Source organism: Gadus chalcogrammus, chromosome 3 (assembly GCF_026213295.1).
Source record: "Gadus chalcogrammus isolate NIFS_2021 chromosome 3, NIFS_Gcha_1.0, whole genome shotgun sequence".
NCBI lineage: Eukaryota > Metazoa > Chordata > Actinopteri > Gadiformes > Gadidae > Gadus > Gadus chalcogrammus.
Genome location: NC_079414.1, coordinates 11,248,948 through 11,266,305, shown reverse-complemented (window position 1 = coordinate 11,266,305; position 17,358 = coordinate 11,248,948). Strand labels below are relative to the sequence as shown.

Below are 17,358 nucleotides of genomic sequence, written 5' to 3'. Positions count from 1 at the left end.
CTCCAAGTTTTTTGGCCACAGTTAGGAAAAACTGCTTGGGGTCGAGTGTTTTGTCGCTTGATTTTCCTCCATTCAGCGTGATGCCATGGAAAGAGTTTTCCCCAATTCCCCTTTGGCTCAGTTCAGTGTAGCGCCCTGGCCGATCCGACATGGCCTCAAGTACCCTGATTTTCCGACAAATTGTCTTGTGTGCTGAAATGATGGTAATGTCTCGTTTTTGAAGCTCGACTGAGAGCTCGGATAATTCTTGCAATGCATCGCACATTATGCCTAAGTTGTTAACAAATGCATGCGATGATATATGCATAGCAAGCCCACTGTATGTTTGCTTTGTGACACTATCACGGGAGGGATCTTCTGATGCAGTTTTGAAATGCTTGTAAAGTGCTGGATAATTCTTCCACACTGCTTCAACGGTTCTAAAACTCGATGCCACCCATCTAGTGTCTAAAATACAACCTATTTTGCATAGCCGGACATCCAGGCTCTCAGCAGACTCTCTCAGCTCCATTAGGTTTTTGTTAGATGTGCTATACATTGCGTATAACTTCCATCCGTCCATCAATATTTTAAAGTGATTTATGGCGCCCATCTCTTTCACTACGTCTGCGACTGCAAGTTCAAGCCTGTGGGCTGAGCAGTGCCACACAGTAATGTTAGGGAAAATGGCCTGGAGCCGACTCGCCACTCCGCTTTTACGCCCTAACATAACAGAAGCACCATCACAAGTTACTCCAATGAGGGTTTTAGAGAGAAAATCCTATTTCTTGAGAAATATGTTTCTGTATGTTTACACACGCAACATTGGAATGTAAAATCCTCCCCATATCGAGTCCATTTAATTCTTGGCAATCAATCTCATGTTCGAACCCATATGCGGGACGGTGGCGTTTAGCCTCCTTGTACGCTGTGCGAAATACGCGAGCTGTAGTGGCTATCTGTTCAGACTGACTATTAATTATAGACTGTCCTAAAGTATCCACTTTTGCCTTTTCAAGAATGCTTGCTGCTGCTAGGTGAGCCTTGGTACGGGCATGTTCAAATACTTTTATTCTGATTGCGCGTTGCTGTTTTTAATATCTGGAGCAGATGAGGTTACTGTGCATGAAACCCACTCTTTTGCGAGTTTCATCCCCCCTGTCTTCTCTGCTCCCAAAGTCCCCACCGCCTTACACGTTGTGCAGCCAAAACCTGTATTTTTCATAAGAAGCCAGGGGTAGTAGCTCTGCTTAACTTTGAACTGAGTAGCTGTCCAAACTGTGCATCCCATCCCGGACGTCCCATCTCCGCTCAGTGCGCTCCCCTCTCCTTCCGAATCTTCCTCCTGTGAACCAGCTGATGTCATGGCGGCGGTTCCCGCCCCTTTCTCCGGCTGTTGTACCGGGCTAGCTGATGCCAGGGTACCCGCCTGTTGCTCCGGCTGTTGGTGGTCCACCTGGCTGACTGCTAGCGCTGTAGCTGGCTCCTGCTCCGGCTGGCGGTGAACCTGACCAGCTGCTGCCACGGTGCCAGCCTCCTGCCCCGGCTTGGCTAGCTGTGTGTGAACCCGGCTAGCGGCGCTAGCCTCCTGCTGCAGCCGGTTTTTACCTTCAACGTGACCGCTGCAGCTGCCCTCGTCGCCGGCTTTTCTGACTCGTTTTGAGACATGCAACTCTTCTTTTTTCTTGAAAAAGGACAGTAAATTCAACTGTCTCTTTGACATGTTTGCCTAACGTTTTTTTCTCTCTTCCTTCTCCTGAGATGCGGCGAATTTCAAATGTTTAATTTTTTTTCTGTAATAGTGACGGGGGCGTGGGTTGTTGATTTCAAATTACGTTAAATCTTAAAAAACATATCATTTTTGGGATTTGTTCTGTAAATTAATAGACTTTTTTTTAACACCCTCCACCCTCCCACATGTCACTAAACATTCCCGTCAACGTGACCAATCCCCACCATATCCCAGCCTTTTGCCTGCTCCTTTGCATTATTATTTTTTTTTTTATAATTAATATTTTTATGAGCTACGTTTTATGAGTAGCCTATGTCAGTCTGCACAAATCCCCCCCACTTTCTCTCACACATTTTAAGTGCCCTGCCTGCTCAAACATTTCCTGGACTGTCTCTCTCAAAACTAAGTACATAATGGCCCACATTAGGCTCAGACGCACGTGATACACCATTACCAATGTGTTATAATAAAACGCATCCAATACTAGGAATGTCCGCTGGTTCCGCCGCTGAGGGTATAGTAGGCTAACGAGGCTCTTAGCGTCCTACGAGTACCCTGGAGCACTCGTTAGCTACGAGCGTTTTCAAGACGTTCGTTACCAAAGATGCTTTCGGGAAACGGTGTGAAAACTGTACGATGCTCGTACGACCCACTCTGCGATCCACTTAGGCTAAAGATGCTTTCGGGAAACGGGGCCCAGGTCAGCAGTGTGGGAATTTTTCGTCTATCCAAAGGATGAAGACGGCAAAATTCTTCTAGATGGAAGGCCGACTTGCAAACGCTGCAAGAGGATAGTGCCTTGCAAAGCGGCAAACACGTCCAACATGGCATATCATCTCCGTGAGAAACATCCACAAGACCATTCAAAAATCATCAAATCCACGGTAAGGTTGGCAAACATCCATGACAGATGATATAAATATGTCCAATGATCCTTAAAATGTTCACCATAACTTTACGTTAGCTTGTGTACTACGGCATGTTGCGCAAAAGTATGGAATCATTACTAGGTCACACTTAGGTGACGTTGCCCACCTCCGATAATGAGAGGGAGGGAGGCGTGAGAAGAGTGCGCTGTAAAAACATACATTTTGGGACAGAATTGTTTTAATAATAATAAACAAATAAAAATATCGTAATCCTTTTTTTATTTCATTAATTCAGAATGTATTAAGATAAAAACAGCGTTAAATAAAAATAGATTTGATAGGGTAATAGGCCAACATATATCACACTATTGTTAAGTGATTTTAATTTTAAAGATAATTTTAAAATGCAGACCTAAAAGTGCCTAAATTAAGTTGCATAACCAAGTTGTGTGTACCTTGTTGAAATTGTATCTGTAATATGGGCTTCTGTTTTGTGTTTCTATTAGGAGAAAGCAAGTCCTTCAAGTGCGCCATCAAGCAGCCAACCTAATATAAAATAATCCTTTGCCAAAGGAGCAAAATATGCTCCCAAATCAAGAGGCAAAGGAATTAGATGAAGCAGTGGCATTTTTTATTTCAAAGGACATGATGCCTTTCCAACCAATAGGTTGGAAAGGCATTAGAAAGGAGTCAGCTGAGGTGGTTCGGGCATCTGGTAAGGATGCCCACTGGGCGCCTTCCTTGGGAGGTGTTTCAGGCACGTCCAGTGGGGAGGAGACCTCGGGGAAGACCCAGGACTAAGTGGAGAGATTATATCTCGAACACTGGCCTGGGAACGCCTCGGGATCCCCCCGTCAGAGCTGGTGTATGTGGCCCGGGAAAGGGAAGTCTGGGGCCCCCTGCTTGAGCTGCTCCCCCCGCGACCCGACCCCGGATAAGCGGACGAAAATTAGATGAGATGAGATGATGCCTTTCCAATTGGTTGAAAAGCCTGGATTCAAGCATTTGATGCAGAAGACGGCCCCACACTACAAGCTGCCATCTCAGGTTTACTTTTCGGAATCAGAGATTCCCCGGATGTTTGAAAAGGTGCGTGTGACTGTTCAGAAAATGGTGTCTGAGGGAGAGTGGTTTTCAGCAACCACAGACCTGTGGACGAGCAGCAGTGGTGGAAGTGAACCCTACATCAGTTTAACCATCCACTACATCTCCCCGGATTGGAAGCTGATGTCCCACTGCTTGGAAACAATGTATTTCCCGGAAGACCACACCCACGCCCACATTTTAGAAATTATCTACAGTATTCTCTAGGCTTGGAAAATACAGAGAGAGAAGATTGTCTGTTTCACAACAGATAATGCCTCCAACATGAGGAAGGCATTTGAAGATGACCAACATCCTTGGGTGTGGTTAGGGTGTTTTGGGCACAATCTAACTTTAGCCATCTCAAAAGCCTTGGGCATACAGAAAGTGCAACTGGCAGTCAATGCATGCAGGCACCTGGTGGAAGCCTTTTCACGAAGCTGGAAGAAGAAACGCGCACTCAAAAAGAAGCAAAATGACCTAGAGCTCCCAAACCATGCCCTCATACATGATGTGGTAACCAGGTGGGGTTCCACCTTCAAAATGGTATCCCGATTCCTGGAGCAGCAGCAACCTGTTAGCAGTGTTTTAGCTGACGACCGGAGCTCATGGGCTCTGATGCCAAAGGAACACCACGTCACCATTTTGGAGAATCTTAGGCAGCTCCTCTCCCCCCTTAACGATTTCACAGATGCCCTTGCCCCGGAGAAAAGGGTCACCATGTCAGCTGTGAAACCAATAATGGAGCACGTCATTGGCGAGATCCTTCTCATTGATGGTGCAAATTCAGCTGACACCAAGGCAATGAAGCAGGCAATTAGAGGCAACTTGGTGGCAAGGTACTCAGAGAAGGCAAAACAAATGATGGAAATGTGCTGTTTCTTAGATCCCAGATTTAAGGAAAGCTTCTGTGCCAACATTGACGAAACAAAGAAGGCCTGCATTGGAGAAGCCATGAAGCTTCTTCCTCCAACAGCCGCACCTCCAGGGACAGAAGAAACATCTGTTCTGCTGCCTCCTACACCATCTTGTATGTACCACATTGTATCTTTGCTGCTTTTATGTAGAGCACTTTTATTGCAATCAATATGTGAAAATGTGCTGCTGCTGTATAAATTAATCTTTCTTGCTTTGCTTGCTTGCTCCAGCAGCACAATCAGAAGGAGCTACAAACGGTGAGGGAAGAGGCAGCAAGAAAACCTTGTCTGGGATCCTGAAGCACATAAAGCCAATTAGAGCTAGACAGGATGACAACATCGATGAGAGGGGACCCATGACACCTGAGCAGACGCTGAGGAATGAAATAACCCTGTACTTGTCCATGCCATCCATAGACGAAGCTGCTGATCCCTTGCAGTGGTGGAACTACAACCAACGGCAGCTTCCACTCCTAGCTAATGTGGTGAAAAGGTTCTTCTGTATCCCTGCAACAAGCGTGCCATCTGAGAGGGCCTTCAGCACAAGTGGGCACATTCTCTCTCCCCAAAAGGTCCGGACTCACAGTTTCAAATGTAAACATGCTGTCCTTCCTGCACAACAACCTGTCGAAAGACTCCTCAGAGCAATCAATTCATTGGACCTTTAACTTTAATAAATACATGACTGGCCATTAACCAGATACTTTACAGTGTCAGTAGTTCAGAGGGAAAGAGAGCAGTGGGCTTTAAGCTGAGGGCAGACTACAGTGAGTGTCACTTCAGTTGCTGCTTTTTTTTTCTCAGGTAAAAAAGCAGTAGAGAAGCAGTATCTTTTTTGGTAATTAGTTGTTTGAATAATTATTCTCAATGTTGTTAAATGTTTAAGTTGTTAATAAATATTTTCTTCAGAGCAAATACATTTTTCTGTCTTATTTTAATCAGCAATGCTACATCTAATTGACAGCTAAAAGTTAATATCGTATCGTAATATCGCGATACTAATTTTGATATCGTATCGTATCGTACTAAAAATGTCATATCGTTACACCCCTATTCCCAGCATAATTGAACAGCTTATGTACTAAAAAAAAACTAAAGAAAAGGGAGAACATTTCGCATTAGCAACAACCGCCTACGGGGACCAACACACTACTTCTGTAGCAAAACACGGAAAGTCTGGTGATTCCAGCAACTCAGCAATGTCGGGGCTGCTTTACTTCCTGTTTCGCCGGATTAGTGTATAGTAACAATATTTGGCCAAAACATTACTAAGAAACGAAATAGTTCATCAATACAGGCAAAAATATATATATTTTTTTTTCTTTGCCTGTATTGATTAACTATTTCGTTTCTTAGTAATGTTTTGGCCAAATATTGTTTTTTTTTCTGGCCAAAGAAAAAGAAAATAAATATATATATATTTTTTTTTCACGAAAAGGGGGGTGGCCATTGGCCCCGCGGCCACATAGGTTCCGGCGCCTATGGTAATATGTATTGTTTAATCTTTATGAAAACCAGAGGTGTCAAGTAACAAAGTACAAATACTTCGTTACCTTACTTAAGTAGAAATTTTGGGTATCTATACTTTACTGGAGTAATTATTTTTCAGACTACTTTTTACTTTTACTTCTTACATTTTCACGCACTTATCTGTACTTTCGACTCCTTACTATTTAAAAATGGCCTCGTTACTCCTATTTAATTTCGGCTTGTTTTTATTCCGCTGGCGTTCAAAAAACACAAACAAAAAAACCTATCCAGATAATTCGCGTCATAGAGTGAATTTAATTGGTTGGATGAGAATATAAACATGTACCATTCTGACACCCTATTGGTTTATACGCGATCCATGGCACCTGCGCATGACCAGAGCCCGTCTACATTCTCTGACATGACATAAATTGCGCCACATTCCAGCTACGAAATAGCAGATGTAGACGAGCAAAATGTCCCAACCTAGCACCAGTGAGGCAGTTGGTGGCCAAGAAGACCAGCCAACCCTTCTACATCCCTGGCCGTACCTGGAAGAACTGTTTGAAATGGTTGGATGCAAAAATAACTCATTTCGAATGCGCTGCAAGCTCTGTGCACCCAAGTTCCACGAGCTAATGGCTTTCAAAAACTCGCCATCTAATTTGAAAAAGCATATTGAGGTAAGCAGAGAGTTTGTTATTATCTGTCGATTATTGACAAAATATTGTAGTAACCTAGTAATGTACTAATGGTACATTTGCAATGTTTGCCAATGCTATGGCTAGGAACATGCCAAGCCATGTCATGGTTTGCTTTCTAGCAGTAGCAAGGCAATGATTCAATGTTGCATGTTTATTTGGTGGGCTCTGTGAGATTTGAAATTCAACTTTAGCAAAATGTTATGAGTTTATATGGGCATTCGATGAAATTGCCTTAGTCGATCGTCGGGAGAATTAACAATCAATTAATCGATTAATCGTTAATATTTTTATATTAAAATTAACTATTTATATGCTATATTCAAAATCCAATGACAATTGATCGTTCATTCTCCCGCGTTTATGGACAATTCTGGTCCAATTAGAAGTGGAAGAACAGCTCAATCGGAATAGAATTCCATGCGGAATAGAAGGTGGTGTAGTAGTGCGCTTTATTACACAGGTCTTCTCAATGCCATGGAACGCGCCGTTCACTTGCATGGGCCCTTCACAACTTCCAGCGGTGAAATATATTTGATAATTCACCGTTGCTAAGTATAATCATGAGTATAATTGACAAGGAAAACAAAGGATTTTTTTGCCTCTAATGACGTCTTTGGTTTCACTCCGCAAGTACCGTAACTTGTCAACCCCAGCGTGTCCGGTTGCTAAGTAACCGGACACGCTGGGGTTGACGGGGTTGGGCGGACTATTTCTCTGCTGAACAACACTACGAATGCTAATTGTAAAAGCCACACCGTGTGAAGATATTTTTTAGAATTAGCACTCTAAATAAGAACGTGTTCGTAATGATCTGCCTGGTTAAATAAAGGTAAAATAAAAAAAAAGTTGTATCGATTAAAAATCTACGTCAGACGAAATTCTTAATGATAAATTAATCGATCGTCGATTAATCATGCCCATCCCTATATATTTGTAAGTTAAAGGGGTAGTTTGGAATTTTGGACATGGGGCATGATTCCCCATGAAATGGAATACAACGGAAGTCCTAGATAGTCTGAGCTTGTGGTTTGAGAGAAATTATATGAATCTCAATATGTGCCTCTGCATTAATTTTCTCCACAGAAGATACACCCCACCCGTCTAGAGAGGTACACACAACTTTCTCCATCAACCCTCAAAAGGAAGCCATCCACCGAAGATTCTTTGACACCACCCTCCAAACAAACCAAGCTGTGGGAGACTCGAAGAGTGTCCCAGGCAAGTGTGGATAAAGTAGTCCTCAAATTCGTTGTCCAAGGCTTGCACCCACCACACATTGTTCAGCATCAGTAACTAGCACTGCCCTAACACAGATGACCGATGATTGGTTAAGGGAAATTGACGACTCAAAGGTAGTGGCTGCAGTTATGCTAGACTTTAGCGCTGCTTTCGATGTTATCGATCATGAGCTGTTGATTAAAAAACGTATCTCTTATGAGTTTACACCCACTGCCGTTACCTTGATTAAGAGCTATATCTCTTCTAGAACACAGAGAGTCTATTAAAATGGCAGCTTATCTCAGAGTAGCAGCCATTTAACTTATGGTGTGCCTCAAGGAAGTTGTCTGGGACCTCTCCTCTTTTCTATTTTCACTAATGACTTGTCTTCCGCTGTAAAAAATGCTAGTATTGTGATGTATGCTGATGATTCTACAATGTATTATGCAGCTAACACTCATAATGAACTCAATCAAGTTTTATCACAAGAACTAGAAACTGTGCATGATTGGATTACATCAAACAAGCTTGTCTGAAACATATCTAAAACAAAGGGCATTATTTTTGGGTCTAGACACAGGTTGTCTGTTAGGCCAAAATTAGACTTGTATGTGGACAAAGTACCAATTGAAGTGGAGAAGGTACAATTACTTGGCATGGTCATTGATAACCATCTGACATGGTCAAAACAGATTGATAACGTCATTAGAAAAATGGGTGTTGGCATTCATATGACTAGACGATGTGAACCATATGTACCATCTCATATTCTTGAACAAGTGTGTCGATCTTTAATACTATCCCACCTGGACTACTGTTCAGTGGTATGGGCCTCAGCCACAAAAAGTTGCCCAGAACAGGGCTGCTAGGCTTGTTCTAGGTTGCTCGTCAAGAACTAGCGTTCGTAAGATGCAGTCTAGTTTATCATGGCTTAGTGTTGAAAATAGGCTTGCCTCAAGCACAGTGACATTTCTTGGCAACACATTGCGGACACACAGACCTGAGTTCTTGAAAGAGCAAATTGTTCTTTGTAATACTGTGCTTAAACACAATACAAGAAAGGCTAGCAATGGTGATATTGTGCAAGCTCATCCAAAAACCAATTTTCGGAAAAGAACAGTGCTTTACAGAGCAAGTAAAATTTGGAATGAATTGCCTCAAGATATCCGTCAAGAAAAAAGCAAAATATCCTTCAAAAGGAGAATAAAGGTGCACTTTTCTTTGTGGTTATATGGACGCTGCTTTTTGTAGGAACAATGTATGCTTTCATTCATGTTGCCTAGGATTACTATCAAGTATTCTGGTTTAAACTGTACTGTTTTAGTTATTTATTATACTGTATTAATAATTGCTGAACTTTTGTGATGTATTATGTATACTGTTATTATAGTTGTGTATGTATGAACTGTATTTGAATACACTTAATAGTATTACTTGTAATGTGGATTTTATGTGGACCCCAGGAAGATTAGCAAACTGCTATGGCATAAGCTAATGGGGATCCTTTAATAAAATAAAATAAAATAAAATAAACAGGGCTTCATTGAGCTTGTGCAACATCTTCAGCCAAATACAAATGTCATGACGCGCAATACGGTTGTAAACAAAGGCCTCTGTTGAAATGAAAAGAAACCTGCCCTAAGTGAAATTGAGTTCATAGCAACAACAACAGACTGCTGGACGGCACACCGTCGCGGTTTCATTGGTGTCACTGCGCACTGGTTTAACCCCCAGACCATGCAGAGATCCTGTGCTGCCCTGGCATGCAAGCAACTCAAAGGGTCACGCACCTTTTATGCCCTGGCTGGTGCCCTAAATGATATTCACACAGAATTCAATAACAGAGAGAAGATCGTTCACACTACAACCGACAACGGATCGAACTTCCTGAAAGCCTTCAGAGTTTATGGGCAGTCTGACGAGAACAACAATCCTGAACCTGTAGGAGAGGGTGATGGAGAAGAGGATGACGGTGGCCAAAATTATGATTCCAATGAAGAGGAAAGCGTTGAGGGTGTTGAATTTGTTGATGCCGGAACCCTGTTAAAAGAAGATGACTACTTGGAATACCAGCTACCCAAGCACCATCGCTGCGCCTGCCACCTGCTCAATTTTGTGTCAACAGTTGATGCTTCTAAAGCAGAGAGCAACCCATTGTACAAGTGTGTGGCAAGGTCCACATTTTCCAAATGCTCTAGCTTATGGATCAAAAGTTCAAGATCAAGCACTGCAGCTGAAGTAATTGAAGACCACTGTAAACTACAACTCGTAAGGCCTGTGCCGACAAGGTGGAATTCACTCTTTTCAGCTGTAGAAAGAATAGTGAGAATCACAAGAGAACAAGGAGAAGGAGCCCTTGCAGCTGTCTGCACTGAATTAGATACACATAAGTAAGTGCTTGTTTTTCTGCCTTTCAGTTAATGAAGTGATTAACAATAGATTAAGTCAGTTTTATACTTTGAATACCGTACAACACTATGCCAATATGCAGTCTCCCTATTTACTATGGATGTGATTTGTATCAAGCAACACAATTTCATTTCTAAAGGTCTCAGATTACTATTTTTCCTCTTTAATTTCTCAGTTCCTCCAGTTGAAGGTGCTACATCAAGTAGGCTGAATGTTGCATGTTGTGTTTTTCTTTTCTTCTTTGTACAGGTTTACTCCAGTGGAACTCGCATTTCTTGCAGAATATGCCAAGACAATGTCTCCAGTTGCGAAGGCACTTGACGTTCTCCAAGGAGAAACAAGTGTGCAGATGGGATGGTTGGTCCCCACTATTACACTCAGGGCTGTACAGTGCGACAGTTTTGATCGCATTTGCTATTAAAATATATAACGTGCAAAGATAAATACAAGTCCACTTGCACCGCAGCGAAAGGGTGAGAAGGAAAAAAAATACGTCTTTCTGTACGGCTTTCGCATTGCTAAGTGCGAGTGTGTGGGAGCATGATGGGAGCGATGCATTTAGGGAAATGTATTTTGAATTATAGGCTCGCCAGTTCCGCTCAACTACTAAAGAACTACATTTCCCGAAGATTCGCATGTTGAGGAAGAGGCTTTGTAACGGTCGCGTGAAATTCACTTTTTAAGCAAAACAGAAAAATGGAAAGGTATTCTCTGTATTCGTAAGTTCTTCTTCATTAAATAAAGATGGAAACTTGGAAAAAAATCCACGTATGGAAGAGATTGACTAGGCGACCACAAGCACGCAACCGGCACCTTCGGACGAAGCCGACTCCACCCATGACATGTCTCGGCAAACGGGAAAACGTACAGGTTTAACCCCCAGTGGTTAAAAACGTTCAATTGGCTGGTCTACGACCAATCCAAGAAGTCTATGTTTTGTAAATATTGCCTCGAGGAAGGCTTAGTTTTGACTGCTTTGGCTATAGGGGCTACATACTACTTTCACTATAGTATGTGTGCTACCAAAATTATTTTTGTGCTATTGAATTTTGCTTGCTACCACCAGTGCTACCATTTTAAAAAGTAAGCGTACAGCCCTGACACTACTTGGATCCAAGCTCCATCACCTTCGCGTCGCCTCCAAGTTTTGTGAGCCTTTGATTGCAGCACTTCTCATAGGCCTGAACAAACGCTTCGGAGAGATGCTTGCCGATCCAGAGCTGATCGCCGCAGCCATTCTGGTTCCGAAATTTAAGACCTGCTGGACAAGTGAGGAAAATATCCTCAAATGTGGTAAGTGTCTCACTTCTCAACTTCCCCTTAATACGTGTCATTTCTTAGTACTTCCGCTCAATTTAAATTTCCCTTCAGTACTAGGTCTGGGACACACACACACACACACACACACACACACACACACACACACACACACACACACACACACACACACACACACACACACACACACACACACACACACACACACACACACACACAATACTGACATGGTCTAAATTGTCCTGATTTTTGTTTTTTATTCCACAGGTCTTGACTATATCAGAAGCCACTTGGACTGTCAGGCAGTGAGGGCTCCCAATCATCTGAGGAAGAGGACTTATTTTCCTCCTTGAAGAAGACTGGCCCTCTTGAAACGTCCCAGCAGTTGGATGCATACCAGGGGTGCCAAGGAGACACAGTAGAGGTACTGAAGACCTTCCCAGCTGTGTACCAGCTATCACTCAAGCTTAATACAGCACTCCCTGCCTCAGCAGCCTTTGAAAGACTGTTTAGTGTTGCAAGGCTGATCTTCAGCCCAAAAAGAGCATGCATTGGCTTGAAGAACTTTGAGAACCAGTTGCTTTTGCAGCTGAACAAAGCCTATTGGTAATTCTTTGTTTCATAGTCTGTGCTTAACTGATGTAGATCCTGGTGTAGATATTGTGGGTTTTTTTCAGGAAATGTTTAGTCAATTTTTTATGGTGCGTCCCTGTTCGCCAAGTTCTTACTCGTTATCTTAATTTCCTGCAGCTAAGCTTGGATACATACATTTACGTTCCCAATAAAGGCTTTTGATAACATGCCTCTGAAGTTTGACTTTTTGCACCATTCCAATACTTACAGGGAAATAGTCATCATATCATCCGCTCCATGAAACACATGTTAATGCTCAGTAGTGCACATATGGTTCTTTATTGTATTTGCATTGTACTAATATGCGTTCATTTTCAATGGGCATAAATGTGTCTGAAACAGGTGCATCCCAATTTTTTTGACATTAACATTATAGTCATTAGGTGGCCTTTAGAAAAAGGTTTTTGGGGGGGAAGTGGAGCAGTGTGCTATAGAGGTGTGCTGTGTGTGTGTGTCACAAATTCACGGATGGGATAAATGCAGAGACCAAATTCCTTGTATGTGTGAGCATACTTGGCAAAAACACTGATTGTAATTCTATAGGCCCCTGTGGCACGGCCTAAGCTTTTGTCCTTAATGGCATTTTTTTTCCCCTTGCATTACTTTTACTTTAATATTTTAAGTAGTTTTGAAACCAGTACTTTTATACTTTTACTTAAGTAAAAAGCTTGAGTTGATACTTCAACTTCTACAAAAGTATTTTTAAACGCTAGTATCTATACTTCTACTTGAGTAATGAATGTGAATACTTTTAACACCTCTGATGAAAACAGTCAGAACTATTAAACACCAGAGTATGGGCGGGGTTGTGCAGTGGACACACATACACACACACACACGCGCGCGCACGCACGCACGCGCACACATACACACAATGCATTTTGCTGCTAAAACAACAACAACAAATATTCCCATTTTAATTTGGGCTGCTTCTAGGACATTTTGGGTGGATTTTGAAAGGTATGTGGGCAGGACGTTTTTTGCAGGACCTGGCAACCCTGCGCGGTTGCCCGAGGAGCTGAAATGCTCCGGAACAGATCTGGATCCTTGGCCCAAAGACTTGTATGCCCCCCCCCCCCCCTTCAATAAATACTACGGCAGAATAAAGAATAAATTCATGCATTATCATTCTACTTGAACATGTGTTTTTACAGTATATATGGCGGAGGGATGACATATGTTGGCCAACCCGGAAGTGAGCATCGCCCTGGGTTCCCTTGACAACAAGCCAACGGGTATTTCCATTGGATTTTGGATTATTGCAGAAGATTTTGCATTTTTGAAGCACCTACTCAAAAACTGAAAATAAATAAATAAAAATAACCGTGCTCCAAAGGACGAAATGTAAACCAAAGCATTCTGAATGGGAGTGTTTCTCCAATATTTCCATGCTACACAGAACGTAATGTAAACCCATGCAAATAAAGGCTCCATGTTCATAATAATTGTAATATAATTGATCTCCTGAGTGTGTAGGGTGGTATTCTATTTTTTTCAACAGGGCTGCGTCCACGTCACTTGACTGTCATGGTTGCTATGGATGTTGCTATCGACCGCCCTGTTACGAGTGGTGTATGTGTGTGCGCGAGAATGTCTGTGTGTGTGTGTGTGTGTGACGTCAGCGAATGAGTCGACGAAAGAGTGAACGACCGATTGAGCGAGTGTCATGCTGCGTTCGAGATCTGACGCCACGCCCACACTTCAAGCGTATTATTATGCTGCTATCCATTTGGATGTACGAAGTGGTAAAGTCGCAAATCTCCCAGCTTTCTTGCGGCATTTCACTGAGGCACGCCCCCCTTTGGTCGTAGTATCTCGTCGCTTTCAAAGTACAGCAAGCAGAGCTGTACAACTTGTAAAGAAGATGGCTGCGCCCATAGTTAATGGGGGTTGAGATGTATTTTCTTTGTATTTGTACCACGTTAGAGGTTTTAATGTCGTTTTTAAATCCTCTTACACACTTGATTTCATTGCTGCTTTAATCCGGTCACCAATTTATGCATTGCACGGTCATGCTTTGCGTGCAATTCAATGTAAAGTTGTGTTTTCAAGCTGGTTTGCTAAAGAGGTTTCTAATGATGAATAGCCTGCTACTACTCCCCCTCGTGGTTTGACAGAAACACAAATGACAAACAGGAAGGCTGGAGCAAGGGAAATACGTCACGTTCTCGCTGAAGCTGGTCGTTCGTACCAGCGTACCATCCAAATGGATAGCAGCATTAATTCGCTCGGTCGTTGGAGGAAAACATGGACGCCACCCGGAAAGCTCTTGTCGCGGTAGCATTGGCAGAGGACCAGGCGCTCCAAAATAAGTAGGCTATAGGCCATAGCCAAGTCAAGTCAAGTTTATTTATATAGCACATTTAAAACAACAGTAGATGACTACTACTGATCCCCCCCCTTGTGCAGATGAACTACTGAGTATTTTCAACTCCTCATGCTCAGCAATCTTAGATTCCATTGCCCCCTTTAAGCTCAAACGCCCCAAACTCATATCACAACCATGGCTGGATGACACTACCCGCTCTCTCAGGCGAGCCTGTCGGACAGCTGAGCGAAAGTGGAAGAAAGATCACCTCACTGTTTCTTTCCAAATTTTCAAGAACTCTCTAGCAACATTCCAAACAGCAGCTAAAGCAGCTAGAGTTATACACTTTTCCAATATTATCAGTGAACACGTCCATCGTCCCAAAATCCTTTTTAGCACTTTAAACTCAATCATCAATCCACAAGCCCCCTCACAAGTCGAGCCATCCACTGACATCCTGCACGACATTTATGAAATGTTTTATTGACAAAATCAATCACATTAGGCAGTCTTTCACCCCCTCATCACCAGTCACTTCCCTGCATCACTTAGGCGTTAGGCCTTCAGCTCTTTTTGACAATTTCCTACCAGTGTCACTAGAGGAACTAAGGGACATTGTTAGGGTCATGAAGCCCTCAACTTCTCCTAACGATGCTGTCCCCTCCAAAATAATAAAAGACGTCTTTGACTCAATCGGCCCAAGTATTCAGGGCATCCTCAACTCTTGCCTGACCAGGGGTTTTGTTCCTGCAAGTTTTAAGCAGGCGGTTGTCCAGCCACTGCTTAAAAAACATAACATGGATGCAAAATGTCCAAGAAACTACCGTCCAATCTCTAAATTACCTTTTATTTAAAAAATCCTGGAAAAGGTGGTTTTATCACAACTATTGCCCTTTTTAAACCATGCCGAGATTTTAGAACCCTTCCAATCAGGTTTTAGATCACGTCACAGCACTGAGACAGCCTTATTGAAAGTAACAAATGACCTGCTCCTCACTCTAGACTCTGGAGAAAATGCCATTTTGATCTTACTAGACCTCTGTGCCGCCTTCGACACTGTCGACCACAACACCCTCTTGTCGCGCCTAGAGCAGTGGGTTGGTATTAGTAGCACAGCTCTTCAATGGTTTCCTCCTATCTCACCAATAGATCTTTCACAGTGTCTATCGGACAGTTCTCCTCACCCTCTGCCCCTGTGTCCTGTGGGGTTCCCCAGGGGTCCATTTTAGGCCCTGTCCTCTTCTGCCTATAAATGCTCCCTCTAGGGAATATAATCAGGAAGCATAACATTGCATTTCACTTTTATGCTGATGACTCGCAATTATATCTCCCTCTCAAATCTGCAGACTCGCTCCAGACCCTCCTTGACTGCCTTGAGGAGGTAAAAGTTTGGCTGGGTAGTAACTTCCTCCAAATTAATAATGACAAAAAGGAAGTCATTATTTTTGGGCCTTCCAAATCCAAAACCCCTCGCACGGCCGACTTAGGTATTCTCTCCCCCTACGTCAAATCCCACTCCAGAAACCTGGGTGACATCTTTGATTCTAATTTCTGCTTTGACAAGCAAATTGCTGCTGTGGTCAAGAGCAGTTTTACCAGCTCAGAGTCATTGCCAAGATGAAACCCCATTTATCACTTCACAATCTGGAAATAGTAATACACGCCTTCATCACATCACGGCTGGATTACTGCAACTCCCTTTACCTAGGACTCCCTCAATCACTCCTCTCTCGCCTTCAGTTGGTCCAGAGCTCCACAGCAAGGCTGCTGACTGGATCCAGAAAGCGGGATCATATAACCCCCATCCTAGCATCCCTTCACTGGTTGCCCATCCAGCACAGAATTCATTTTAAAACCGTACTTATGGTTTTTAAAGCCCTAAATGGCCTGGCCCCACCCTACATCACAGAGCTCATCCACCACCACTCAGCACCCAGGTCCCTAAGATCAGGTAGCTTGGGTCTCTTACACGTTCCACGCACTAGGCTAAAACAGAGGGGTGACAGGGCTTTTGCTGTGGCTGCCCCCCGCCTTTGGAACGAGCTGCCGCCTGCAGTCAGAAACGCTCCTTCCATCACCATTTTTAAATCTAGGCTTAAAACACACCTTTTCTCCCTGGCCTTTCCTCCCCTTTTGTGATATCTCGTTTATTTTATATGTTTTTATCTATGTCTATGTATGTGGTATGTGTTCCTTTATATGCCTCTTTGCACCATGTACGGCACTTTGGCCAGTGAAAACTGTTTTTAAATGTGCCTTATAAATACATTTTACTTACTTACTAAAGTGCTGCACACAAATACCATATATTTGTCTACATAGGCAGAGATACGGACGCAGTAAGGTATTGCAGTAATACGAGTGATTGAAATTGCCATTTAAACCACCAAAGTGGTCGAAGCACAATGAAAACAGTTCATACTTCAAGTCACAATGGGCGCAGCCATCTTGAATTCTGTCTCGGAATTTTGCTCGGTCACCGCTGAGTTCAACTGAGATGGCGAGTTCGCCGTCCGAGGAAAAGGGGCGTGTTTGTGAGTGTCGCTAGGCAACGTCCTCGGACCTCCGAGACGGATGGATATTAAAACGCAGCATCAGTCTAGGACAGGGGTCTTCAATTAAAATTGAACAAGGTCCAGATACTAAAAATTCCTTCCAAGAAAGGTCCGAACCAACCACGTCCTAATAGCCTTCTTTTGTCAAATACAATCAACACGGCATATTACCTTATCATTTCAGATGTATTTATTTTCAATTT

At 43.0% G+C, this 17,358-nt stretch overlaps 1 protein-coding gene across 1 annotated transcript in view; it reads left to right on the top strand.

Annotated features, from left to right (window-relative positions):
* Positions 1 to 4,206: 4,206 nt before the first annotated feature.
* Positions 4,207 to 17,358, top strand: part of LOC130380029 (zinc finger BED domain-containing protein 4-like) — a 34,625-nt gene continuing 21,473 nt past the window's right edge. The window contains exons 1-2 of the mRNA XM_056587214.1: positions 4,207 to 4,693; positions 4,812 to 5,126. Of these exons, the coding sequence (XP_056443189.1) occupies positions 4,207 to 4,693; positions 4,812 to 5,126 (802 nt within the window). The remainder of the gene's footprint in view (positions 4,694 to 4,811; positions 5,127 to 17,358) is intronic.